Here is a 27,002-nt window from a genome sequence, read left to right on the forward strand (position 1 = left end):
TATTTAAAAGGACTGAAATCATACAGAATATGTTCTCTGATCACAATGAAATTAAGTAAGAAATCACTAACAAAAAGAATCAACCAATATGTGGAAACTAAATAAAATTCATTGCTGTCAGTCGACTCTGACTCATAGCAACCCTGTTATAGGACAGAGTGGAACTGCTCCACAGGGTTCCCAAGGGGTGGCTGGTGTACCAGAACTGCCGAACTTTTGGTTAGTGGCTGAGCTCTTAACCACTGTGCCACCAGGGCTCCAGAAACTAAAAAACACTTATAAACAACCCATGAGTCAAAGAAGAAGTCAAATTACAAAGCAGTATGAATTGAATGAAAATGAAATAAAAATATATCAAAATGTGTAGGGTAGAACTAAAACAGGAGAAATTTAACATTAAACACTTATTTTGGAAAAAAAAGGTCTCAAATCAATGACTTCTGCTTCTACCTTGAGAAGGTATTTTAAAAAGAAGGGCAAATTAAATCCAAAGTACTCAAAAAAGAAAAGAGAACAATAAGGGTAAAAGCAAAGACTGATGAAAAACAAAACAGGCACATAAAGATCAATGAAACCAAGAGAAAAACCAATGAAATCAAAAATTGTAATCTCTAAGGAAAAAAAGAAAATACAAATTACCAATATCATGAATGAAAACAATGATATCACTACAGATCCTACATACATTAAAAGGATGACAAGAGTATTATAAATGTTAGGAAATTTCAAAGGCTAAAAAACACAAATTACCAAAACCGATTCAAGAAAAAAAAAGGGAAATCTGAACTCTTACATATACGTATTTAAGAAATTGAGTTTGTAATTAAAAATTTCTCCCCTAAAATATTTCAAACCCCAGATGGCTTCACTGTTGAATTCCACCAAACATTTAAGGATGGAATAATTACAATTTTACATGAACTCTTCCAGAAAATAGAAGGAAAAACAAAACACTTTCCCAACATGACTAGTTTGTCAATGGAGGCTTGCATGTTGCTGTGATGTTGAACAGGTTTCAGTAGAGCTTCCAGACTAAGACAGACTACGAAGAAAGGTCTGGCAATCTACTTTCAAAAATCAGCCAATGAAAACCCTATAGATCACAATGGTCTGATCCCATTGTACAAAGGGTTGTCCTGAGTCAGGGGCCAACTCAGTGGTAGTTAACAACAACAACCTATTTTATGAGGCCAGTATTACCATTAATGGCAGTCAAATACAAGAAAAAAAATTACAGGATACTATCCTTCCTGAACATAGATACGAAAATCCTTAACAAAACTGTAAGCAAATCAAATCTAGCAATATATAAAAAGGATAATACATTACAACCAAGTGTGGTTTATTCCAGGAACACAGACATGGTTTAACATTCAAAAATCAATCAACAACCATGGTCTGAGGGGTCATCTAGGTCAACTGGCATAACAGAGTTCATGAAGAAAATGTTCTACACCTTACTTTGGTGAGTGGCATCTAGGCTCTTCAAAGCTAGTGAGCGGCCAACTAAGATACATCTATTGGTCCCATTCTGTTCAGAGCAAAGGAGAATGAAGAAACTAAAGACACAAAGAAAATATTAGCCTACCCTCCACCAGCTTGAACCCAGAAGAACTAGATGGTACCCAGCTACCACCACCAACCGCCCTGACAGGGATCACAACAGAGGGTCCCAGACAAAGCAGAAGAAAAATGTAGAAAAAGTCAAATTCACACACACACAAAAAAAAAAAAACAAAAAAAAAAACAGGCTTACTGGTCTGACAGAGACTGGAGGAACCCCTGAGATTATGATCCCCAAACACTCTTCTAACTCACAACTGAAGCCACTTCTGAAGTTCACCTTTCAGCCAAAGATTAGACAGGCCAAAAAAAATTTTTTTTTTATAAAACAAATAACACATGTGAGGAACGTGTTTCTTAAACTAGACCAAATGGGCAACACTTGCCCAAAAGTAAAGATGAAAAGTGAGGAAGGGAGAGGAAAACTGGACAAATGGCAATGGGGAACCCAGTATGCAAAGGACAAGCGTGCTAACACATTGCAGGGATTGCAACCAATGTCATGAACCAATTTGTATATAGTTTTGAATGAGAAATTAATTTGCTCTGTAAACTTTCACCTAAAGCACAGTAGGGGGAAAAAAAAAAAGACTCATCAAATAGTACACCTGAAAAAAAAAAAACATCATAGTCTTGGAGGGACAGCTACGTCAATTAGCACAACACAGTTCATAAAGACAAAGTTCTGCATCCTACTTTGGTGAGTAGCATCTGGGGTCCTAAAAGCTTGTGAACAGCCACCTAAGATTCAACTATTAGTCTTTTCCTGTTTGGAGAAAAAGGAAAGTGAAGAAAACCAAAGACACAAGGGAACAATTAGTCCAAAGGACTAACGGACCACATGAATCACAGCCTGCACAACCCCGAGACCAGAAGAACTAGATGGTGCCTGGCTACCACTACTGGCCACTCTGGGATCACAACAGTGCCCCAGACAGAGTGGGGGAAAAACTGTAGAAAAAACAATCAAATTCACACACACACACACACACAAAAATCAGAATTACTGGTCTGACAGAGACTGGAGGAACCCCTGAGACTATGGCCCTAAGACACCTTTCTGAATTGGAACTGAAGCCATTCCCAGAGACCACATTTCAGCTAAACCATTGACAGGCTCACAAAATGAACAATAAGACCTGAATGGAATGTGCTCTTTAGAACAACCAATTACACAAGATCAAAAGGGCAACATTTGCCCAAAAGCAAAAAAAGGAAGGGTTAGAAAATCTGGATGAAAGGAAACGGGGAACCTAGGACGGAAATGGGGAGAGCGCTGACACATTGTGGGGAATGAAGCCAAAGTTATGGAACGTGTTATATAAAAACTATCAAATGGGGAACCAATCTGCTCTGTAAACTTTCACCTAAAGCACAATAAAATTTTTAAAAATAAAAACAAACAAAAACATATGCAGAGTGAAGGAAGCCAAACATAAGAGGATAAAGATGGTATAATTCCACTTACATGAAATATCTGCAAAAGGTAAATCTATTGAGACAAAAGAAGACTGATGGCTACCAGGGGGAAAAAATGCATCATAGTGTCCACTTAAAATTGGTAAATTGTATTTTATGTTAATTATTCCTCAATGAAGATGAGAGAGAGAGGGAGAGGGGGAGAGAGAGGGGGAAAGGGGGAGAGGGGGAGGGGAGGGGAGGAGAGGGGGAGGGGGAAAGAGGGGGAGAGGGGGAGAGGGGGAAAGGGGGAGAGGGGGAGGGGAGGGGAGGAGAGGGGGAGGGGGAGAGAGGGGGAGAAGGGGAGAGGGGGAGAGGGGGAGGGGAGGGGGAGGAGAGGGGGAGGGGGAGGGAGAGAAAGAGAAAGAGAGAGGCTTATTCCATCTTATAGATAAGGAAGCTGATATTTAAGAAAAAGTTTCATTCTGTCAATTTTGGTCCATTACTTCAACATCCTTAGACATTTATTTATTAATCAGTATCCTCACTGGGTACTCAATCCTCATACAAACATTCTTGACCTAAGTCTCTAAAATGAGATTGGATCTATTTGCCGTTTCAGAGGATATTTCCTGGGCTGAGTTACAAATCTTTGAAAAACAAAGTTTTTAATGAAAGCAGGGCTAACACATCGTTAACTGTAGAGAGAGAATGGTGTTCCTATAATTGCTATTTTTTTTTTGAGCTTCATGGGAAAATGCAGAATATTGAAAATATTTTATTATTACTTAATCTGTCAAAACCTCATCATTTATGCCACATTTTAAACGAGGTGTAATAGTTTTTAACGATTTACAGAGATCATTACAAAAGCTCTGGGACACCAAATATAGTGGGGAGTGTGGGATGGAAAAAGAATTACTAAGCTTGATGTGAAATCCAGGTGCCACCAGCACACATCAGCTTAGTGCGTTGCCAAGAGTCCCTAAGGGGACAAACGTGAAAGTTAAAATGGCAGTAAGATAGGTATGCTGACAGTTCTGCATCTGTAACACACATACATCCCAAGGTACTATCTGTCATATCTTCAGTCTTTTTGTGGGGACCATCAATAGAGGTAATTAAGCAAAAGAGCAGTGAAAATTGAAGTTCCCAGAAAGGAGGAAAAGTTAGTAAAGATATGACAATGAGGTGTCATTGGAGGTACAGAGGCTGAACACTGGGATCCACCTCTAGGGTGAGGCAGAGTGAATGGGGGTGGACTGCAGGTCAGAACATGTAGAGGCCACCACTTCATGATGGCTCATAGTTTCAGATGGTGCTGAGAGCAAAGGGAAAATACCTCTGACTTCCTCATTAAGGGGAAAGAAGGATTCACAGAACAACTGGGACACATTCTTAAAGGTTGTCGTCGTTAGCTGCAGTTGAGTTTTTCCTGAATCACGGCAACCCCATGTGCAAAGAGTAGAACTGCTCCACAGGGTTTTTAGGGCTGTGACCTTTTGGAAGCAGACCACCTGGCGTGTCTTCCAGGGCTCCTCTGGATGGGTCTGCACCTCCAACCTTTTGGCTAGTAGTCGAATACTTAACTGTTCACACCACCCGGTGACTGACTCTACATCAGTGTACAGACAGATGGTATTTAAAGCTATGATGAGAATGAATGAGATCACCTAGACAGTGAGTGTAGATAAGGGGGGGGGGGCACAACGTAATTCATCGTATGTATCAGTTTCCTACTGTTGCTATGACAAATCAGCACAAATTTAGTGGCTTAAAACAGCACAAATTTATTATCTTACAGTTCTAGAGGCCAGAAACCCTAAAATCAAGGTGTTGGCAGGGCTATGTTCTTTTTTGAGGCTCTAGAAAACAATCCGTTTTCCTCGCCTCTTCCAGCTTCTAAAGGTGGCTTGCATTCCCTTGGCTCATGGTCCCTACCTTCCATCACTACAACCGCTGCTCCTATCATCACATCTCTTTCTCTGACTCTCCTGTTTCCCTCTTATAAAGACCTTTGTGATGACATTGGGACCATATGGATAATTGAGGATAATCTCCCTATTTTAAGATTCTTAATCACACCTGAAAAGTCCCTTTTGCTATTTAAGGTAATAGGTGAATACAGGTTTCAGAGGGATGTGGGCATCTTTGGGGAGGGGGGCATTATTCAGCCTACCACACCACAATAACACTGAAAAAGAAAAGCCATATGATTACCTCAAAAAATTAAAATATATGACTAAATTTAACTCATTCATGATAAAAACTCCCAGAGAACTAGGAATCGAAGGGAACCTCCTCAACCTGATAAAGGAAATCTACAATTACAGCTAACATCATACTTAATTCTGAAGGACTGAATGCTATCCCCCTATGATCAGGAACATGACAAGGATGTCCATTCTCACCACTTTTATTCAACATTGTACTGGAGGTTCCAGCCAGAGTAATAAGGCAAGCATAAAGAATAATAAAAGGTACAGAGATTGAAAAGTGAGAAGTAAAACTCTTTTATTTGCAGATGACATGATCATGGATGTAGAAAATCCCAAGGAACATTTTAAAAAGCTTATAAGAATAACTAAATTTAGTAAGGTGTGAGGATATAAGGTCAATTATACACAAAGCAACTGAATTTCTATATACTAGCAACAAACAAATGGAAATTAAATTTTTTAAAATCTTTTACAATTAGCGTTGAAAAGACATGATATGCTTAGGGATAAATTCAACAAAAAATGTACAAGCCCTATACTCGGAAACTCAAAACTTTGCTGAGAGAAATTAAAGAAAACGTAAATAAACAAATTGACCTTGTTGATGGTTCAGAAGATTTGACACTGTTAAGACATCAGTACTCCCCAAACTGATCTATAGAACAATCCCTACCCAAATGGACTATAGTTCTGAATGTGAAATGTTAAATAATAAAGCTTCTACATAATAACATAGGCGAACATTTTTATGATCCTAGTGTAGAGAAAAATCTAAAAAAAGACACAAAAAAAGCATTAACCATAAAGGAAGATTCATAAACTGAGCTACATTAACTTCAGTTCATTTTTAGGTCACCGTTAATAGCGTAAAAAGCAAGCCAGAGTACATTTAAACACAAGTAACTGACAAAGGACTCCTATCTAAAAGATAGAAAGAACTCTTACAAGTCTATAAGACAAAGACCCCATCACCTTGTGGTGATAGATCGAAATTGGAAAAATTTGCAAAAGATTTGAACGCTTTTCACAAAAATGGATATTCAAATGACCAATAATCATAAGAAAAGATGCTCAACACCATCATCAGAAATGGCAAATTGCAGCCTAACAAGATACCACTATACACCCATCAGAATGACAATTTTTCTTTAACAATATGAAGTGAACGAAGATGTGGAACAACTGGAACTCTGGCACATTGCTGGTGGAAGTATAAATTAGGACAATCACCTTGGAAAACATTTTGGCATTATATAATAAAGCTGAATAAGGACATGCTATGACCCAGTAATCTGAGTAAAAGACTAACATGGTAACATAAGAGAGTAATATGTTACCAAAAAACATGTACCAAATATTCATACAAATTTTCCTAACAGTCAAAAACTACAAACAATCCAAATGTTCATCACCACTTGAGTGGATTTAAAAAGCAGTAATATACTTATGCAATGGGATACGGCAAAGAAATGCAAACGGAAGAACGAGAGCTACATGAGGCAACTTGTAGGAACCTCACAAACTTAACACTGAACAGATGAAACCATACAAGAAATGTGCACACCGATTCCATTTATATTAAAAACAAAAAAACAGGTAAATGAAATTAAACATTTATTTAGGGATGCACCATTACACAGTAAAACTATAAAGAAAACAAGAAAGTGATAGGATAACCGTGACCTCTGAGGGGAAAGGCAAGGGTTGTGATTAGGAGAAGGCATGAAGGAATTCTAGGGTGCTGACAACGTTCAGTTTCTTTACTTGCATGGTGGATTACCTGGGTATTCACCTGGTAATAAATGAATGAGATGTACTTCATTATTTTGTGTACTTTTCTGTGTTATTTTACAATAATGTGGTTGAAAAATAGGTTGTGCTGGAAAAAATAAAAGCTTGTTATGTCAAAAGTCCGTGCTTAAGTCAAGTGGAAAATCAGCAAAGTGCAAAAGAGCTTATATAATATGCTGTCTTTTGGGTAAGAAAGAAGGGGAAATAAGAAACTATTCATTTTTGCAAAAAGAAATACAGTTAAGTATAAACTAGAGACTAATTAGATTGGCTACCTTACCGTGGTGGGTGGGAATAAGGTAGAAAGGATAGAAGAAATGGACAGGGCCAAAGGTAAGGAGTATGACACTCCCCCAAATCCTTTTTGCACAGTTCTGAAATTTAGAACTGTTTTGCACACTCAAAAATAAAAAACAGAAATCAACAAAAAATGAGAGGGAAAAAAAACTAAAATGGAATTCAAAACAGAAACAAATGAACTGAACCAGTTCAGGAGTAACATAACCAGACTGAGAGAAAAAAAGTAACCCAAGTAATTTTTTAACATAGTATCTGAATTGTATGTCCTCAGTCTAAAGGCAAAAAGAACTTGAAGCAAATACCCAACTCTAGTTAGAGGCTTCTTTTGAGCAGAGAAAATTTTTTTTTTTTTTATAAGCTAGCAATTCTAAAGCTAATTTCTATGTATTCTAGGCTTAAGCAAATTTTTTTTTAATTTTTTTATTTATAATGGGAGTTAGAATTCTCATCAATGAAGAAGGGATTTACAAATACGGAAGTGGGAAGAACAGAGTGAACCTTGTGATGGACTGGAATTGGACATATCAGTGTGAATTAATGGTTTTTTATATATATAGAACAGACAGACACAGCAATAGACACACGTGTGTGGATGTATGCGTATTCTGACACACACGTCTATATCTATTTCCTACCTATGTCAGCTGGGAGAGTCTAGAAGCAATGACACTCCAATAGCAATGAGCACACCTAGCTCCCAGATCTTGATTTCTTAATGCTGTTCTCTATTAAAAGGAATACTTGGAGAAATGGCGGATTCCAGGTATGGGATGAGCCTGGAATATCGTACTATGCCAAAAGGTGAAGAAAATGCTCAATGAATGATGATGGGGTCATGTCAAAAAGGACACAGGAACCAGCTTGAGGTGTCTCCTATTGGCCAAATCTGGCACAATTTGAGTTTAAATATAAGTTAACAATATTAATATAACCTATTGAATAAAATAAAAATCCAGGAGCCCACAATGATATAAATATATAAAGAGGACAAAAAAAAAAAAACAAAAAGTCAACTAACATTGAAGAAATGTACTCACTGAAGTACTTAGAGGTAAAAGGGCATTATGACTGCAACGGACTCTCAAATAATCCAAAAATAAAAGATGGGTGCATATGTTTGTCTCATACACACAAACACATTTGTCTCATACACACACACACATATACATACATATATATAGTCACACATTACACATATATATACACACACACACACAAAAACAGCAAATGACAGCATGAGAGTGAGATAAAGAATAATGCAAATACGGAAAAATATTAATATACAGGCATTCCAGATGAAAGTATACATATAGGAATTCTTTTATTTATTCCTACAACTTTTCTGTAAGCCCAAATTATGTTAAAAGAAAAATCTCACATAATACAGAAAATTAGTCACTTCATAAAAGCAGAAAACAAAAAAGAAAAATCGTTCAACCACTTAAAATAATAATACAAGATTTTTTGCTAATTAATTAGCACAAAAAATGTAAATGGCAATAGGCAGTGGTAGAAAGGTTCTGGAGGACCTGGTATTTTCATACTGTGCTGTCAATGATAATCAGTCCAAACCTTTTGACCGAAACTACTTGGCAATACACATTAAGAACAATAAAAATGTACAGACTCCAGTGATTCTACGTGTGGGACCCTATCCTAAGGAAATAAGTACTAAATATTAAAAAAGCATTATAAGCAAATATAATCACTGCAGCTTTATTTAAAATACTACGAACTGGAACAAACCTAAATATACCACAGGAAAAGGTTAAGAAAACTGTGATAAAATCACACACAGAAACTATTCAGTCGCTAAAATAGATGGGTCTATAAAAACTACATAAACATGAGGAAATGCTTACAACAAATACAATATGCTAAAGTAAAATTGTATGAACAGAATAATTACAAACTACAGTATTGAATGTATCTATGTGCAGAAAAAGAAGACTAAACATTTATAACACTGTTACAGTACTTGTAGGGTGATTTCTTCCTTTTCTATATCTTCCAAACTGTAATGAGGAATATATAACTAATAAAAAAAAATAATAATAAGTTACTACTTTAATACTGATCTACGTGTTCACGATGTACAGCTGAAAAAATTTCAAAAGGAGCAGGAAGTGGGAAAAAACGTCATGACGAAGCAATATATACAAATACCTTTATTATGTTTAAGCATATGTATCCCGGTACACATGTGAGTGGGTAGGCTGATCAAGTCCAGTATGGGAAAGGTTACAAAAGATACGTAAGAAATGTTCACACAGAAAACATGATGGAAACAACATCCTTAAAAAAAAAAACAAGCATATTCCATACAAAGGAAAGAACTGTGACAAAATATGTTAAAGCTTAAGAGCTTGCCACAGAAATGAGGTATGACAATGGACAAGAGGAGTCTTGCAAGCTTCTCTTTGTCAAGTACTCACTGGAGTCTCATTCGTTTCTCAGAGGGGGCTTTTGTGCTCACTGTTTGTTGGACGTTCTTTGTGGTCTCTTTCTCCTCAGATTTTACAGCTTCTGGTACAGGTTCTGCCTCTTTCTTTGTCTGATCCACTAGACATCAAAAGCAGAATTTTTTTGTAATGGAATGAAGGTGAAGGGATGAGATAAATTTAGGTAACAGTAATTCTGAATGGTTCAGACTCTTTCAAATTCATTTTTAACTACTTATTTTAACTTTTAAATTTAGCTGTTTTTCATGTTTTAAAACATGAAAAAATTGATAACCCAAGGAAACTTGTGATACTAGACAAAGGCACATGGATTTAAATAAGACATTACATATAAAAAAATATGTAATTACTCTATCTCAGCTCAGTAGATATTTTAATATTTGTTTTCAATGATTAAACAGAAGACCTTTTTCACGCTGAGACGTGAATAAAAAACAACCTCAAACCACCTTGGCTTCTCCATATCTCTTCAATACCTACTCTTCCCACTCCAATTCATCTTTTAAATATCAACATCATTACCACAAAAGCACCGCCTTTCGGCAATTCAGCAGACCTCAAAGGTTAGGAATGACAAGCTCAATGAAGGAGTTCAAGAGGACAAATGACCACAGCTCATCTCACAGTAGTTACTAAGTTTAAACATGCTGTTGGTCTTACATCAAGTTTAATAAAGATACCAGATGAACCATACCTGGGACAGGCTTTTCTCCAGACTTTTGCTGCAATTAAAAATAAACAGAGAGAGGAGGAAGAGGAAGAAGAAAACAGGGCAGGTTAGCAAAGTTCTTTTTTTCCTTGATTTTGTAATTTTTATTAAAATTATACTTTCATTCAAATTACATTATAATGACTTCATGAAGAAGAACCATTCATGTACCACAAAATATGGTACATGAATACTCATTTCCCTGTTTCAGATTAGACAAAAAACTAAAAATAGAACAAAATACTCAGCCATAAAAACCCATGGACACCCATAAAGCCCTTTACTGCGGCACTCAGTCCATAATGCTTTACAAAAAATAGTTGAGTAGAATCCAATAGCAGAGAAGAATGGAGCCTTTCAAGACTCCAGAGGCAAATTTGCTTAGACGATATGAGCTAAAAGGAAGGAGGATGAAACTTCCATGAATCTCTGACTTTTAAAGTTGGCAAGATAGTTAACAGCATGGAAGTAAAGATGGCGGGAGGAATGGAGGGTTGTTTTCCTATGAGCATAGGGCTTCTGATGATTGTAGGAATGTAAATCAAACCACAGGAAAAACTGATGGAGTACTGGGGGTGAGGAAAGACAAGTCCTAAATCCTGTACAGCAATTCTTTTTCTTGGTGGGGCCCAGTCATCTCCCTTTCCTATTACCCAAGTTGTATGTTCTCACTACCCACCCCTCCTCACCCTTAGCTAATGATCCTGCCTCCAAAGTTCAAAACAACAAAGAGGATGCCAACGCCACCAATTTCTCTCCTATCTACTTTCAAACTTATTTTATCTTTATATACTTTTGTCATCTGAGCAAAGAAGTGACCTCATTTCCAAGGTTAATGCCTTCACTTGTTTTCTGAATTTCTTTCTAAATTTACGCACACTCCCTAAGATCTCCTGTGTATTCTTATGACTAAAGACTACAAAATTTTCTAGCCTCATATATTCCAGATTCATGCTGCCAACTGCCTACTAGGCTACTCTCATTGTAGTAAGTCCAGGGAACCCTTATGCTTAAACTGACCTCCATATTAACAGCCACTGTGTAGAAAAGAAGTAAAAGAGAAGGACTAAGACTGCTATCCTTAGAAAGATATGCTTCAAAGGTTGGCCCTCATTTGGTGTCTAGGAACTTAGATTTCAAGAAGGTTCCCACCATTCCCTAATGATAAAGGTGGCTCACTGTACATAGATTCTTTGTACAATGTGGTTGATAGTAAGCATCTGCTTTCCTTTGGGGAGTATGAAATTTTGGTATGTGCTAGATAGAGAGGGCCTATGTGACAAACCCCCCAAAAACCTTGGGTGTCCAGCATCTAATGGACTTCCAGCAGAAAGACTGCATATATGTTGCTACATTTCCATTGTTTTGGAAGAGCATCCTGTGTGACTCCCCATAAGAAGAGAACATATGGAAGCCTGCACATGGATTCCTCCAGAATCTGCCTGTGTCTTTTTCCCTTATGATCCAGCTGTCTATTTTCACTGTCACTGCAACCCCCACACGTCTGTCAGTTTGTCATGCTGTGGGGGCTTGCATGTTGCTGTGAAGCTGAAAGCTATGCTACTGGAATTCAGATACCAGCAGGGTCACCTATGGCAGACAAGTTTCAACTCAGCTTCCAGACTAAGATAGATTAGGAATAAGGACCTGGCAAACTACTTCTGAAAAGAATTAGCCAATGAAATCCTTACGAACAGAAGCAGAACACTGTCTGATATAGTACTGGAAGATGAGCCCCTCACGTCAGAAGGTACTCAAAATATAACTGGGGAATAGAGTCGACCTTAATGACATGGATAGAGTCAGGCATTTGGGACCTATATTTGCTGACATGGCATGACTCAAAATGAGACCAACGGCTGCAAACATCCATTAATAATCGGAATGTGGAATGTACGAAGTATGAAACTCTGAAGATTGGAATTCATCCAAAATGAAATGGCATGCATAAACATTGGTATCCTAGGCATTAATGAGCTGAAATGGACTGGTACTGGCCATTTCGAATCAGACAATCATATGGGTTACTATGCTGGGAATAATAACTTGAAGAGGAATGGTGTGGCATTCATCGTCAAAAAGAACTTTTCAAGATCTATCTTGAAGTACAATGCTGTCAGTGATAGGATAATATCCATATACCTACAAGGGAGATCAGCTAATATAACTATTATTCAAATCTGCACACCACCCACTAAGGCCAAAGGTGAACAAACTGAAGATTTTTACCAACTTCTGCAGTCTGAAATTAATCAAATATGCAATCAGGATGCATGGATAATTACTGGTGATTGGAATGCAAAAGCTGCAAACAAAGACACAAGATCCGTTGTTGAAAAACATGGCCTTGGTGATAGAAAGGATCCCTGAGATCGCATGACAGAATTTTGCAAGACCAACGGCTTCTTCTTTGCAAATACCTTTTTTCATCAAAGTGAATGAAGACTATACACATGGGCCTCGCCAGATGGAATACACAAGAATCAAATCAACTACATCTGTGGAAAGAGATGATGGAAAAGCTCAGTATCATCAGTCAGAACAAGGCCAGGGGCAACTGCGGAACAGACTATCAATTATTCATATGCAAGTTCAAGTTGAAACTGAAGAAAATTAGAACAAGTCCACCAGAGCCAAAGTATGACCTTGAGTATATCTCACCTGAATTTACAGATCATCTCAAGGGTAGATTTAACACACTGAACACTAATGACCAAAGACCAGACGAGTTGTGGAATGACATCAAGGACATCATACATGAAGAAAGGAGGAGGTTATTAAAAAGACAAGGAAGAGAAGACCAGGATGGATGTCAGAAAAGACTCTGAAAGTTGCTCTCGAACATAGAGTAGCTAAACCAAAAGGAAGAAATGATGAAGTAAAAGAGCTGAACAGAACATTGCGAAGCACAGCTTCCAGCATCACAGCAATATGCAAGCCGCACAGTAGGACAATCTGACAGTCACATGGGGGTTCTGCATCCTACTTACAGCTATTAATTAATTAACCAGTTATCTATCTACCTATCAGACACTGCTCCATCTTCAAGTACAATTCATGATTTTTCTCTATATTCACTCTCCTGTCCTTTGTTCCAACCTGTGTCCTCTGCTCCCTTCCCACCACAGGGAGCATTCCAATACGACATCTCTCTCACTAAAGTGAAGTCAGGGAAGCGGGAAGAAGAGACCCATTCAAGAGTCATATGAAAATATGAAAAATTCTGCTTGTATCTAAAATCATACTTAAAATCCCTTAAATAAGCCATTAAAAAAAAAAAAAAAAAAAACACCATATCAATGCTTTTTAGGGCCATAAGAACTGAGACTAACCATGAGAATAACATATTCACACAGTCCACCTAATACCTACTTAACTTCAAAAATTCATTCAGTAGAATGACAAGTGGATTTGCTATTGTTGTTGGACGCCTCCCTCAAAAGCACATAGTGGAATTCATAAAACTTAAACACCCATATAAAGTAACTCCGTTTATTATTACTCCTACCTCCTCCATTTATCTTACCATACCCTGTACCTCAAATGTTCTGTTCTTTTTAGTTACAAAAGTTTTAAATAGTATTATCATTCATCGAGCTTATATATCTACTACATCAGCTGGAAGGCAGAAAGTAGAGTAAAAAGAGCGTAAGTTTTAGATTCTAATTTTGTCATGACCTGTGACACTTTCAGCGAGCTTTTGAGGGAGAAAATTATCTACAGTCCTAATAGGATTGCTTGTGAAGATTCGCTGAGGACTTAAGAGCACAGAAGAGTGTTAATTTCATTCCCTTTACCCTTGTCTCCTTTTCCTTTGATTTAGACATCATTTTTTAACTGATAAGGAGAGTCAATGTTTAGGTCATACGTCAAACAGTTCTCAATTAAAAGCAAACATGCTTCCAAAAAAGTGTCCAATCAAAATTAACCACATACACTCTCATTACCTGCACAAATCGAGGTGGAAATTTTTGTCTAAGGTCTAAGAGTAAGGCATCCACACGTTGTCTCTGGAAAATAGAGCTTGGTTCTTCTTTCCTTTTGGCTTTGGGTTTGACTTTATCTATTAAAATATGAAGCCCAAATCAAAATATTGTATGATTAGTGTCAGATTTTTACAAATCTTTTGTATCCAACATGTCCATATCCAAGCCACATTATTTTTAGTGACTGACATTCCCCCATACAAGCTAAATACAGCATATATAAGAAACGTGTAAACTCTCCCTCTTAAATGAAATTAACACTCTAACATTTAATAAAACAATACATGTTTTTTAAAGATGCTTTACTTTTAGTATGTAAGCATGGATAAACATCGAGTTTTAAGGCTGAACTTTCTCACAGTTACCTAAAATCACAATTCAGGTTATTGATTTGAATTAATATTTGTATAATTTAAGTGTGTTAAATGACCTTTTTCCAAAAAAAACTAGTAGGTACAAATGGAAAATTCAAGCTCCACAAACTCAAGGTACCATACTCAATTATTAAGATCATAATTCACTGGAAAAACAGGATAACCAAAACAACAGAAGACTATGAAAATAAAGAACCAAAGAAAAATTCAAAACTTAATCGCATATGGGATTTTCTCTAGGAGAGAAGTGTACAGGGGTTCTCTCTAAATAAAGGATTACAAACAAATTTTACTTCAAACATTTCACTTGTGTAGGGATAAAAAGCTCTTGGGTCAATTTAATTCAACTAAGGCAAACATTCCACATCAAATGTTGCTGGTTAATATCAAGAATAAAATTACACAGGTCTGAATTCTATGGAAAGGCTATCTTTCCCTCAGAAATTTATTCTGAGTTGCTATTTCTCAGCGAAAGAAATGCTACCGCTACAGTTTCTTCAAGTAGTTTCATCGGTAAAGTATGATGAAGAATAAGTAGCAGAATACCAGCCATGAAAACTAAGAGACCTGGAGTCACGACAGATGATAACTTGGGGGGATCAGAAAACAGACTGGGCATGTGAGGTTAGGGCTATAAGAGCAAGCCCCCAACTACCCTACTTTGAAAATGGAGGAATAAGGGATTCCAGATTCAAAGATGACTCAACAGTTAGGTAAACAGGAAATACCATCTTTGCTCATTCCTCAACAGTGTTTCTCCTCTGTATATTCTAATTATTTTAAAACCCTGATGCACTTTAACAAAGATAGATATTGATGTTAGCTGCCATCAAGCTGGCTCTGACTCATGGCAACCTTAGATATAACAGAACAAAATGTTGGCTGGTTCCATTCTCAAAATCTTTGGTATGTTTGAGCTCACTGTTGCAGCTACCATGTCAATCCGTCTCATGTAGGGATTCCCTTGTTTTCACTGACCCTCCACTTAACCAAACATTACGTGCTTTTCTAGTGACTGGGTCTTTCCTGAAGACATGTCCAATATACACGAGACAAACTCTTGCCATCCTCACTTCTAAGGAGCCTTCTGGCTGTTCTTCCTCTAAGACAGGTTTGTTCATTCTTCTAGCAGTCCATGGTATGTTCAATATTCCTCACCAACACCACAACTCGAATGTGTAAATTCTTCTGTCTTCTGTTTTCATTGTCCAGCTCTCACATGCACCTGAGGCAAATGAAAATACCATGGTGTGGGTCAGGCACACCTCAGTCATCAAAGTGACGTCTTTGCTTTTTAGAGCTTTGAAGAGGTCTTTTGCAGCAGATTTTCCTAAAGTGATATGTCGTTTGATTTCTTGACTGCTGCTTCCATGGGCATTGATTGTTGATTCAAGTAGGACAAAATCCTTTACAAAGATTACCAGTTACATAACACATTAAACTCTATATATGTTCCTATGTGAAAGCAAGTATTCAAGTGTTCCCACATCAAGTTACATGAATTGCAGCTGCAAAAATGTCATCATCTATAAGGAGCCTTCTATAGAGAAACTGAACATACCTAGGAAACATGATAGTTACTTTTTTTTTTTTTTGGAAACATGATAGTTACTTTCCTAAAGAAAACAATTTCCCTTTCAGAAGATCAAAAAGTGTTTTAGGAGGGTCTAGGGGTGTGTGTGTGTGTGCAGTAAACACCTAGACCCTCTTAGGTGTGTTTTACTATTCCATAGAAGACTAATGAAGATAAAGACCACAGCCTTCAGTGTGGATTACACCTCAACATAAAGAAAACAAAAATCCTCACATCTGTGCCAATAAGCAATATCATGATAAAAGGAGAAAAGATTAAAGTTGTCAAGGATTTCATTTTATATGGTCTTATACATGTCATATCCTTTGCCTTCTTGCCTGCATAGTTACTGCTGAGTAGTCCAAGCTTATTCCTATTGACTCTTCTTTGTAGGTGACTTTTTATTTATCCTTAGCTGCTCTTGAAATTCTCTTTATCTTTGGTTTTGGCCAGTTTAATTATATCTTGGTGATTTTCTCTTGGAAGCTATCTTGTGTGGGGTCTGATGAGCATCTTGGATAGATATGTTTTCTTTCACGTATCAGGGAAGTTTTCTGCCAACAAATCTTCAACAATTCTCTCTGTATTTTCTGTTTTCCCTCCCTGTTCTGGTACTCTAATCACTCATGGTTTATTTCTCTTGATAGAATCCCACATGATTCTCAGGATTTCTTCATTTTTTAAAATTCTTTTATCTGTTTTTTCTTTGAATATATTGGTGCCAAGTGTTTTATCTTCAATCTCACTAATTCTGACTTCCATTTCCTCAATTCTGCTCCTCTGACTTTCTATTGAGTTGTCTAATTCTGTAATTTTATTGTTAATCTTCTGAATTCCTGATTGCTGTTTTCTCTACGGATTCTTGTAGCCTATTAAATTTTTCATCATGCTCTTGAATAATCTTAATTTCCTCGGCTGCTTTAACTGTGTGTTCCTTGGCTTGTTCTGCATTTTGCCTGATCTCCTGAACAGTTCTGTATATTAATCTTTTGTATTCTACCCCTGGTAATTCCACGAATATCTCTTCACACGGAAGATTCTTTGATTCTTTGTTTTGGGAGCCTGTTGAAGCGATAATGGTCTGCTTCTTTATGTTATATGATACTGACTGTTGTCTCCGAGCCATCTAGAAGTTATTCTATTAATTTATTTTACATTTGCTTACTGTGTCCTAGCTTCTTGTTTTGTTTTGTTTTGATATGCCCAAATAGGCTGCTCAGGTGAGCTAGCCCGATTATCTGCATCTTTGAAACTCTAATGCCCTGCTACCAGATGGCTAGAGCTGTTACCAGCTGTATGAGCCTAGCAGTCCATTCGGTTTTCTTGTATGCATTCAGCTCAGGTTTCCAGGTAGTCAGTCACCAAGTGTGTGGTGCAGGCTCTCACCTACAGTCTTAGAGAAGCAGGGGTGATTGGTGTAGGGACAGGTATCTGGTTGCAGGAGGGGGTCACACTGTGAGTAAGGCAGGGGGCTGACAACTGTCCCCCAAGTGTGTGAAGAAAGCCTGTCCCTGTTCCCTAGAGTGCACAGGTCGGTGTGCTCTGCAGCCGGACCATGGACACCCAATGCTTTTGGCCGTAATGACTGGGAAGCATCACTTATTCTTGGGCCCCTGTCACATGTGGCTAGGTGGTGTGGGTGGAGCTACCAGTCCTCAGGACCCTGATGTGGGTAGCTGAGGACCCTGCTTAATAGGCAGAGCGGTGTCAAACATCAAAACCCACCTCTCTATCACACAGCTGAAACAAGTGAAGTGAGGCCTCAGGAACATACACCATTGCACTCTGCCAACAAGGGCCTAAGCTGCTGAAATGTGCCCACAAAGATCCGTGCAGGGGTGAAAGGCATTCAAAGTCCGTGGACAGTTTGTGCCTGGGCAGGAGCGGCTTCTGCCCTGAGTTCCCAGCTTAGGGGAGCTGGCAGATTATTTTATACCCATTTGTTAAGTTGTTCCTTCTCCAAGGCTGGAAGAATAGCTCAGGCATACGGCAGGACCTATCAGGCCCATGGAAATCGACAGCCACTGAAGCCAGCTTGGCGGCTAGGGCAGAGGAAGGAGGGATCAGATAAATGAGAGACAGCTCTTTCACAAGGGGTGCTTTTCCATCCACGTGGTAAATTAGACGCGAGCACTTATCTTTTGTTGAGAGCTCTGTTCTTTGCTGACTCTGGAGGCGTGAGTAGACTCTGTGCCACTCGCTTTCTTTTGCTGAGGAAACCCTGTCCCGAAAGCTACCACCAGCCCTACCATGGTCCCACCAGGGGATCATGCCTGAAGGTTTCCAGTTCCCGCTGAATCAGGTCTGGCAACTCCTCACCACTTCTGAACTGTCTATCCCTCTCCCTGATGCTTGTCCGATTTCTTAATTTTGCCTTTGATGTTCAGGGCTCCCAGCCTGTCTTATACATAAACGATTCACTTGTTTTTTTGGGTCTTTATTGTAAGAGTGATCACCGGAAGCATTTGACTACTCCACCATTTTGGCCCCGCCTCCAAGGATTTCATTTTACTTGGATCCACAATCAACGCCCATGGAAGCAGCACTCAAGAAATCAAATGATATATTGCAATAGGTAAATACGCTACAAAAGACCTCTTCAAAGTGTTGAAAAAAAACAAAAAAAAAGACGTCACTTTGAGGACTAGGGTGCATCTGACCTAAGCCATGGTATTTTCAATCACCTCATATGCAGGGGAAAGCTAGACAATGAACAAGGAAGACTGAAGAAGAATTAATGCCTGTGAATTATGGTGTTGGTGAAGAATACTGAATATACCATGGACTGCCAGAAGAACAAACAAATCTGTCTTAGAAGAAGTAAAGCTGGAATGCTTCTTAGAAGCGAGGATGGCAAGACTTTGTCTCATTTACCTTGGGCATGTTATCAGGAGGGACCAGTCCCTGGAGAAAGACATTACGCTTGGCAAATTAGAGGGTCAGTGAAAAAGAGGAAGTCCCACAAAAAGATGGGCTGACACAGTGGCTGCAACTGTGGGCTCAAACACAGCAATGACAGTGAGGATGGTGCAAGACCAGGCAGTACTTCATTCTGTTGTAAGTATTGTCACTGTGAGTTGGAAGTGACACGACGGCACCTACAACAACAGATGTCTTACCAAGGAGCTCTGGTGGTGCAGTGGTTAAGCACTCCGTTGCTAACCGAAAAGTTGGCAGTTTGAACCCACTAGCTGCTCCATGGGAGAAGTATGTGGCAGTCTGCTGCCGGGAAGGTTTATAACCTTGGAAACCCTACAGGGCAGTTCTACTCTGTTCTATAGGGTTACTATGAGTCAGAACCGACTTGATGGCAATGGGCTTGGTTTTTTTGGTTTTAGGTGTCCTACCTACCTTGCGGAAACCCTGGTGGCTTAGTGGTTAAGTGCTACAGCTGCTAACCAAACGGTCGGCAGTTCAAATCTCCCAGGCGCTCCTTGGAAACTTTATGGGGCAGTTCTACTCTGTCCTATAGGGTCGCTATGAGTTGGAATTGACTCGACGGCACTGGGTTTGGTTTTGGTTTTTGACCTACCTTGCTCTTCATGATCTTTGAAATGCCACCAATATCCTTTGGAGGGATGATATCGACAGTATGACATAGCTTCATCAAAAGCTGACTGAATGCCATGCACTGCAGTAAGCTTGTAAAAAGAAAACAAACTCTGAATTTCTCAATTAGGTTCATGAAAATTTCTCAACTAAATACCTCCAAAATATTACATATAAATAATAACTTCCTGTTTTTAACAACTGTTATATAGCTGGGATTGTGGTATATACTTTTATCATTGAACTGGCCCACAACGAACAGTGTTCAAACATACAAATAGTCAACACTTTATATCAACTTACACAAGGGAAGGGAGTTCTTGTCTGATTCCTGGAAATAAGGTAGCACAATTAAAAGTTTTCTTTAGTGTTTAAGGAACAGGAAGACACTTACCACTCTGGAATTTATAACCGATCCCAAGTCTGGTGCCTGATAAATCACTCCAGCAATGATATAGTAATCAGCTAGTGGGATAACTAGAACAGTGGGGAAAAAATGTTTATGAATTCAGCCATGGACACAAACTGCTAAACAGATGTAACTAATATTTGACATTTTTCCACATTAAATCTTAGAGCAGTGTTGGGCAATGCCTGTCTTTGTAAATAAAGTTTTATTGGAATATAGTCACATCTACTCATTTACTACTATTTTTTATGGCTGCTTTAAGCACCGGGCTGCTCAACTGGACAAAGATGTGGCAGTATGCTTCCATAATGATTTACAGCCTTGGAAACCCTATGGGGCAGTTCTACTCTGTCCTATAGGGTCACTATGAGTCAGAATCAACTCGATGACAACAGGTTTTTTTTTTTTAATGTTTGCTGTTAAAAGCTATTTGTTGAATGAACGGTATTACAGTGACATTAAAAACAATTTCTGGAGGCGGGGCCAAGATGGCGGACTAGGTAGATGCTACCTCGGATCCCTCTTGCAACAAAGACTCGGAAAAACAAGTGAATCGATCACATACATAACAATCTACGAACCCTGAACAACAAACACAGATTTAGAGACGGAGAACGAACAAATACAGGGAAGCAGCGACTGTTTTCGGAGCCTGGAGCCAGCGTGCCAGTCAGGTAACCTTGGCGCCGGGCATAGGTCTGGGCCCAGGGGGGCTGAACTCAAAAATCTTGTGACGACGCAAACAAGGGGCGCAGCCCTATCCCCCTGAACTGACCCCAGGAGGGGGCCCAGCCGGTCCGCGCGGGTGGCGTGGCTACGCGGCTGGTGGGAGAAGTCCCCGGGAGGCAGTGACTGGTTTTGGAGCCGGGAGTGCAGCGTCCCAGCCAGGGAACCTTGGCGACGGGCTTTTGACTAGGCGCTGTCATGGCGCAAGCACGGGGCGCAGCTCTACTCCTCTGAACTAACCCCAGTAGGGGGCCCAGCCGGTCCGCGGAGACGGCGCGGCGATGCGGCTGGCGGGACGAGAAGTCCCCGGGAGGCAGCGACTGACTTTGGAGCTGGGAGTGCAGCGTGCCAGCAGGGCAACCTTGACGCTGGGCTTTGGACTGGCAGCGGAGGATCTGACCGCGGCTTCAGCGGGCCAGACGCCCGGGGGAAATCTCCACACGGCCAGCACACATAGGCGACACCCCCCTCGGGAATCTCGGATAAAAGTCATTCCAAGCAAGACAAGCAACTTTGGCTATATTCCGAGGTGCTACTCTCCTATTTCTCTGAACCCTCCCCCACCCTTCCCAGGCGGCTTCATTAACATTGGAATTTCCTGAGCCAGAGGGAGAACGGCTCCAGCTCCGTGGCAGCTTTGCTTCCCCCCACCTTTTTTTTTCAGTCTTTTCCTAACCCATTCTTCCAGCCTGAGAGAAGGAACCACAAAAAACCCAGGGACCAAAAATCCATCCCTAATTGGACTAAAAACACAGAACCAGCTACAGCCAAGCATGTATGATCCAAATCTCGGACGTTCATCCTTACAGGGAACAAGGTGGCGGTTATAATCCAAAGGCAGTTCTGATAGGGATCTGACTGCATTTTTTTTTAGCAGATTTTCTGGAAAAACAAGTTTCCCAGGCCTGATATCTCTGCTGATTCAACAGAGCCCTCACTGACCCACAACAGGGAACTGAGGGCTGAAGCTCCCCCCAGACCACCTAGCCTCTTGCCTTAGGGGTCTAAGGAGGGTGACACCTACCAATCTGTAGAGGTACTTGGATTGGGGGCCTAAGGTACAGCTGCAGTGCCCTCCCACTAAGGTGCTATAGGAATAGAGACACACCTACCTCACTGACACTTGGGGGAAGCCTGTCAGCATCCTGCCCCCCCTGGAGTGTGAACCCCAGCTGCTAATAGAATCTGGTGCACACAACTATCACCAATACTTCTCGAGATGGATAGGCGTTAGGGTGCAGCACACACTTGATGACCCAAAATCAGATTCTACTCAAGAATACTGAATAGACTCAGGCATATATATCTGGCAACAGCCCAAACCAGCTGGTAATAGGTCACAAGTAAGTCAAGGGCTACAACAATCAAGACAGCACAATCTAGTAGCCCATCCACGTATATTGAAAGAAAACAAAACCAGATAAGACTCAGTGAGCAATTATAGAATAAACCACTACTATATCTTTTTCTTTTTTATATCTTAGTGATGGCTCGGAGACAGCACTCAATATCAAACCACATAAAGAAGCAGACCATGACAGCTTCTCCAACCCCCCAAACAAAAGAACCAAAGTCTTTCCCAAATGAAGATACAATCCTGGAATTAACAGATACAGAATATAAAAAACTAATTTACAGAGTGCTTCAAGACATCAGGGATGACCTGAGAAATGAAATAAGGCAAACTGCAGAAAAAGCCAAGGAACACGCTGATAAAACAGTTGAAGAACTCAAAAAGATTATTCAAGAACATAGTGGAAAAATTAATAGGTTGCAAGAATCCATAGAGAGACAGCATGTAGAAATCCAAAAGATTAACTATAAAATTACAGAATTAGACAACGCAGTAGGAAGTCAGAGGAGCAGACTCAAGCAATTAGAATGCAGACTGGGACATCTGGAGGATCAGGGAATTAACACCAACATAGCTGAAAAAAAATCAGATAAAAGAATCAAAAAAAATGAAGAAACCCTAAGAATCATGTGGGACTCTATCAAGAAGGATAACTTGTGTGTGAATGAAGTCCCAGAACAGGGAGGGAGGACAGAAAACACAGAGAAAATGGTTGAAGATCTCCTGACAGAAAACTTCCCTGACATCATGAAAGACGAAAGGGTATCTATCCAAGATGCTCATCGAACCCCATTTCAGATTGATCCAAGGAGGCGGGGCCAAGATGGCGGACTAGGTAGACGCTACCTCGGATCCCTCTTGCAACAAAGACTCGGAAAAACAAGTGAATCGATCACATACATAACAATCTATGAACCCTGAACAACAAACACAGATTGAGAGACGGAGAACGAACAAATACGGGGAAGCAGCGATTGTTTTCAGAGCCTGAAGCCAGCGTACCAGTCAGGTAACCTTCGGCACCCGATTTGGGGCAGAGCCCAGGGGAGCAGACGGCACAAACAAGGGGGCCAGCCCTAGCCCCCAAACTCACGCCGGGAGGGGGCCCAGCCGGTTTGCGTTGACGGCGTGGCGGCGCAGCCGGTGGGAGAAGTCCCCAGGAGGCAGTGACTGATCTTGGAGCGGGGAGAGCATCGTCCCAGGCGGGGAACCGTCCAGCCGGGATTTTGACTGGGCGCAGGCATGGCATAAGCACAGGGAGCTGCTCCACCCCCCTGAACTAACCCCGGGAGGGGGCCCATCCAGTTAGCGAAGGCGGCGTGGCGACGCAGCCGGTGGGAGAAGTCCCCGGGAGGCAGTGACTGGTCTTGGAGCGGGGAGAGCAGCGACCCAGCCGGGGAACCGTCCCGCCGGAATTTTGACTGGGCGCAGGCACGGCATAAGCACGGAGAGCTGCTCGACCACCCTGAACTAACCCCGGGAGGGGGCCCAGCTGGTTTGCACAGGCGGCATGGCGACGCAGCCGGTGGGAGAAGTCCCCGGGAGGCAGCGACTGGTCTTGGAGCGGGGAGAGCAGCGTCCCCGCCGGGACACGCGGTCACGGCACAAGCACGGGGAGCTGCTCCACTCACCTGAACTAACGCCAGGAGGGGGCCCAGCCAGGTCGCGGGGACGGCACGGCGACGCGGCTGCCGGGACGAGAAGTCCCCAGGAGGCAGCGACTGATTTTGGAGTCGAGAGTGCACCGTCCCAGCAGGGGAACCTTAACGTTGGGCGTGGGGCTGGCAGCGGAGGATCTGACCGTGACTCCAGCAGGCCAGACCCCCCGGGGGCAATTTCCACACAGCCAGCACACACAGGCGACGCGCCCCGTGGGAATCTCAGATATAATAGTCATTCCAAGCAAGACAAGCAACTCTGGCTATATTCTGAGGTGCTACTCTCCTATCTCTCTGATCCCTCCCCCACCCTCCCCAGGCGGCTTCATTAACATCCGAATAGCCTGAGCCAGAGGGAGAACTCTGATACGGATCTGACTGCATTTTTTTTTTAGCGGATTTTCTGGAAAAACTAGTTTCCCAGTGATGGCTCAGAGACAGCAGTCCATATCAAACCACATAAAGAAACAGACCATGACAGCTTCTCCAACCCCCCAAACAAAAGAATCAAAATCTTTCCCAAATGAAGATACAATTCTGGAATTATCAGATACAGAATATAAAAAACTAATTTACAGAATGCTTCAAGACATCACAAACGAAATAAGGCAAACTGCAGAAAAAGCCAAGGAACACACTGATAAAACTGTTGAAGAACTCAAAAAGATTATTCAAGAACATAGTGGAAAAATTATTAAGTTGCAAGAATCCATAGAGAGACAGCATGTAGAAATCCAAAAGATTAACAATTACAGAATTAGACAACGCAATAGGAAGTCAGAGGAGCAGACTCGAGCAATTAGAATGCAGACTGGGACATCTGGAGGATCAGGGAATCAACACCAACATAGCTGAAAAAAAATCAGATAAAAGAATTAAAAAAATGAAGAAACCCTAAGAATCATGTGGGACTCTATCAAGAAGGATAACTTGCGGGTGATTGGAGTCCCAGAACAGGGAGGGGGGACAGAAAACACAGAGAAAATAGCTGAAGAACTCCTGACAGAAAACTTCCCTGACATCATGAAAGACGAAAGGATATCTATCCAAGATGCTCATCGAACCCCATTTAAGATTGATCCAAAAAGAAACACACCAAGACATATTATCATCAAACTCGCCAAAATCAAAGATAAACAGAAAATTTTTAAAGCAGCCAGGGAGAAAAGAAAGGTCTCCTTCCAGGGAGAATCAATAAGAATAAGTTCAGACTACTCAGCAGAAACCATGCAGGCAAGAAGGGAATGGGACAACATATACACAGCACTGAAGGAGAAAAACTGCCAGCCAAGGATCATATATCCAGCAAAACTCTCTCTGAAATAGGAAGGCGAAATTAAGATATTTACAGATAAACACAAGTTTAGAGAATTTGCAAAAACCAAACCAAAGCTACAAGAAATACTAAAAGATATTGTTTGGTCAGAAAAACAATAATATCAGATACCAGCACAACACAAGGTCACAAAAGAGAACGTCCTGATATCAACTCAAATAGGGAAATCACAAAAACAAACAAATTAAGATTAATTAAAAAAAAAATACACATAACAGGGAATCATGGAAGTCAATAGGTAAAAGATCACAATAATCAAAAAGAGGGACTAAATACAGGAGGCATTGAACTGCCATATGGAGAGTCATACAAGGCGATATAGAACAATACAAGTTAGGTTTTTACTTAGAAAAATAGGGGTAAATAATAAGGTAACCACAAAAAGTTATAAAAACTCCATAACTCAAGATAAAAGCCAAGAAAAACATAATGACTCAACAAACATAAAGTCAAACACTGCGAAAATGAGGATCTCACAATTTACTAAGAAAAACGCCTCAGCAGAAAAAAGTGGAAAAATGAAATTGTCAACAACACACATAAAAAGGCATCAAAATGACAACACTAAACACTTGTTTATCTATAATTACACTGAATGTAAACGGACTAAATGCACCAATAAAGAGACAGAGAGTCTCGGACTGGATAAAGAAACACAATCCGTCTATATGCTGCCTACAAGAGACACACCTTAGACTTAGAGACACAAACTAAAACTCAAAGGATGGAAAAAAAGATATCAAGCAAACAATAAGCAAAAAAGGAGTAGCAATATTAATTTCTGACAAAATAGACTTCAGACTTAAATCCACCACAAAGGATAAAGAAGGACACTATATAATGATAAAAGGGACAATTGATCAGGAAGACATAACCATATTAAATATTTATGCACCCAATGACAGGGCTGCAAGATACATAAATGAAATTTTAACAGAACTGAAAAGTAAGACAGACACCTCCACAATTATACTAGGAGACTTCAACACACCACTTTCGGAGAAGGACAGGACATCCAGTAAGAAGCTCAACAGAGACACAGAAGACCTAATTACAACAATCAACCAACTTGACCTCATTGACTTACACAGAACTCTCCACCCAACTGCTGCAAAGTATACTTTTTTTTCTAGCGCACACGGAACATTCTCCAGAATAGACCACATATTAGGTCATGAAAAAAAACCTTTGTAGAATCCAAAACATTGAAATATTACAAAGCATCTTCTCAGACCACAAGGCAATGAAGCTAGAAATCAATAACAGAAAAACTAGGGAAAAGAAATCAAATACTTGGAAACTGAACAATACCCTCCTGAAAAAAGACTGGGTTATAGAAGACATCAAGGAGGGAATAAGGAAATTCATAGAATGCAACGAGAATGAAAATACTTCCTATCAAAACCTCTGCGACACAGCAAAAGCAGTGCTCAGAGGCCAATTTATATCCATAAATGCACACATACAAAAAGAAGAGCCAAAAGCAGAGAACTGTCCCTACAACTGGAACAAATAGAAAGTGAGCAACAAAAGAATCCATCAGGCACCAGAAGAAAACAAATTATAAAAATTAGAGCTGAACTAAATGAATTAGA

At 40.1% G+C, this 27,002-nt stretch overlaps 1 protein-coding gene across 6 annotated transcripts in view; it reads right to left on the reverse strand.

Moving 5' to 3' along the window:
* The window catches only part of MED6 (mediator complex subunit 6), a 115,561-nt gene that overhangs the window by 71,722 nt on the left and 16,837 nt on the right, over nt 1-27,002 (reverse strand). For 4 of the 6 annotated variants that reach the window (XM_064292656.1, XM_003408741.4, XM_064292654.1 and 1 more), the window contains 5 exons: nt 20,319-20,401; nt 19,908-20,016; nt 14,390-14,505; nt 10,428-10,455; nt 9,707-9,833 (listed from right to left, as the gene is read on the reverse strand). In XM_064292656.1, the coding sequence (XP_064148726.1) occupies nt 9,707-9,833; nt 10,428-10,455; nt 14,390-14,505; nt 19,908-20,016; nt 20,319-20,401 (463 nt within the window). Of the gene's footprint in view, nt 1-8,280; nt 9,834-10,427; nt 10,456-12,862; nt 12,941-14,389; nt 14,506-19,907; nt 20,017-20,318; nt 20,402-27,002 lie in introns of those variants that run through there. The other 2 variants (XR_010323184.1, XM_064292655.1) reach the window with 2 other exon arrangements.

This window comes from Loxodonta africana, chromosome 10, assembly GCF_030014295.1.
Source record: "Loxodonta africana isolate mLoxAfr1 chromosome 10, mLoxAfr1.hap2, whole genome shotgun sequence".
In the NCBI taxonomy this organism is placed as follows: Eukaryota; Metazoa; Chordata; class Mammalia; order Proboscidea; family Elephantidae; genus Loxodonta; species Loxodonta africana.